The sequence below is a fragment of the Nematolebias whitei genome, chromosome 2, assembly GCF_014905685.2.
Source record: "Nematolebias whitei isolate Nwh7 chromosome 2, NemWhi1, whole genome shotgun sequence".
In the NCBI taxonomy this organism is placed as follows: Eukaryota; Metazoa; Chordata; class Actinopteri; order Cyprinodontiformes; family Rivulidae; genus Nematolebias; species Nematolebias whitei.
In genome coordinates, this window is record NC_056499.1 from 60,286,191 (window position 1) to 60,287,985 (window position 1,795).

Genomic DNA, 1,795 nt, shown 5'->3' on the forward strand with positions numbered 1-1,795 from the left:
CACAAAGTAACACACGATGAACACAAACTAACACACGATGAACACAAACTAACACACGATGATCACAAACTAACACATGATAAACACAAACTAACACACGATGATCACAATAGCAATACAAAACCTAAATTATCCGCAGCAGTGTATTAGCTGCAGGGTTCAAATCGTTTGAAGACCGTAGCAGCTGATAGAGCAGAAACTTTGGTATGTTCTGATAACAGACACACAGAACTGAAATGTAATGTTCTTTCTCTTGTGAATGTAGAAGTATTTTTTTTTGTCTTTGCGAAATTTTCACATTCAAATAGCAGGTTTTGTTTTGTAAACTATGCTGATAGAATTGCAATGTTTACTTTCGTTTAATTTGACTTATTTTGTTTATTTACAACTTAATCTTTCTGTCCGTTGGTCAGCTGAGAGAGATGCCAGTGACGTCTCCAGACAAAGTGTGGCAGGTGGATCCGGAGCAGGTGGCAAAGCGGCGTGACCTCAGGGAGACTCACCTGGTGTTCAGCATCGACCCACAGGGCTGTGAGGATGTGGACGACACTCTGTCAGTGTGCAGCCTTGCTAATGGGAAGCTGGAGCTGGGGGTCCACATCGCTGACGTCACTCATTTTGTCTCCGATGGGTCGCTCACTGACCTGGAAGCCCGAACCAGGTGAGAGAGAGAGAGAGTGTGTCTGTGTGTGTGTGTGTGTGTATTCTGTTTGGAGTCAACACGGTTCAAGATGGCCATCACAGCTAAGTGACCTGAGCAAACACAGAACCGACCCTAACTTTTTATAGATGATAAAGTTGGTGCAGCTGAGCCGCAGCACATGTAAGATTATTTAGAAGATTTGATCCAAACAGTTTGTGTCTTCTTTTCATACTTGAGCTGTCTGAGTCCCTCGGGTGAGTCTCGGTCAGAGGGAGGGAGAACTTCTGATGATTTGCTTCTGCTCAATAACTGCTCCTTTACACTGCTGCAGGGCCACCACATACTACCTAGCAGACCGCAGATACGACATGCTGCCTGCTGTCCTCAGCGCGGACCTCTGCTCGCTGCTGGGAGGGGTGGACAGGTCAGTGGACTCACTTTGTCTTCTCACAGAAGGTCCAAGTGCTCCATCGGCCCGACACTTGTCCTCTTGTGTTCAGGTACGCCATGAGCGTCATGTGGCAGCTCGACGCCCAGACGCTCACTGTCACCAACGTGTGGTTCGGTCGCACGCTGATCCGCTCCTCCTACCAGCTGCATTACGAGCTGGCCCAGGCTCTGCTGAATGGGGAGGAGGCAGAGGTACCAGAGCTGGCCCGGTTCAGCTCTGAGGAGAGGGCCATGAGGCTTACTCAGCTCACTGAGGCGCTGGAGACACTGACACATGTAGCGAGACACCTTCGGGCTCAGAGGGACCGAGGAGGAGCGCTGGAGCTGGAAGGAGTGGAGGTACAAACCATCAGTCTAGTTTGGTGTGCTTCTGGTCAAAGATGGTTCTGATAGTTCTAATGGTTCTGATTCATTCGTTCTCCCTGCTTGCTAAGGTAAATAAGTGCAAACCGGATTCCAAAAAAGTTGGGACACTGAACAAATTGTGAATAAAAACTGAATGAAATGATGTGGAGGTGCCAACATCTAATATGTTATTCAGAATAGAACACAAATCACAGATCAAAAGTTTAAACTGAGAGAATGTTTCATTTTAAGGGAAAAATTAGTTGTTTCCAAATTTCATGGCGTCAACAAATCCCAAAAAAGTTGGGACAAGTCCATTTTTACCACTGTGTGGCATCCCCCCTTCTTCTTACAACA

The 1,795-nt window shown here is 46.9% G+C and overlaps 2 protein-coding genes across 2 annotated transcripts in view; one reads left to right on the forward strand and one right to left on the reverse strand.

The window, feature by feature from the left end:
* LOC119427485 (DIS3-like exonuclease 1) overlaps nucleotides 1–517 on the reverse strand; it is a 139,065-nt gene extending 138,548 nt beyond the window's left edge. Inside the window, exon 1 of the mRNA XM_037695112.1 lies at nucleotides 504–517. Coding sequence (XP_037551040.1) covers nucleotides 504–517 — 14 coding nt within the window. The remainder of the gene's footprint in view (nucleotides 1–503) is intronic.
* Nucleotides 518–1,011: 494 nt separating this feature from the next.
* Nucleotides 1,012–1,434, forward strand: LOC119427496 (DIS3-like exonuclease 1; the record flags this gene model as incomplete). The annotated part of the gene is given in 2 exon segments (XM_037695124.1): nucleotides 1,012–1,067; nucleotides 1,144–1,434. Coding segments are annotated over 2 exon segments (347 nt in total), but the record flags the coding sequence as incomplete, so codon positions are not given.
* Nucleotides 1,435–1,795: the final 361 nt, after the last annotated feature.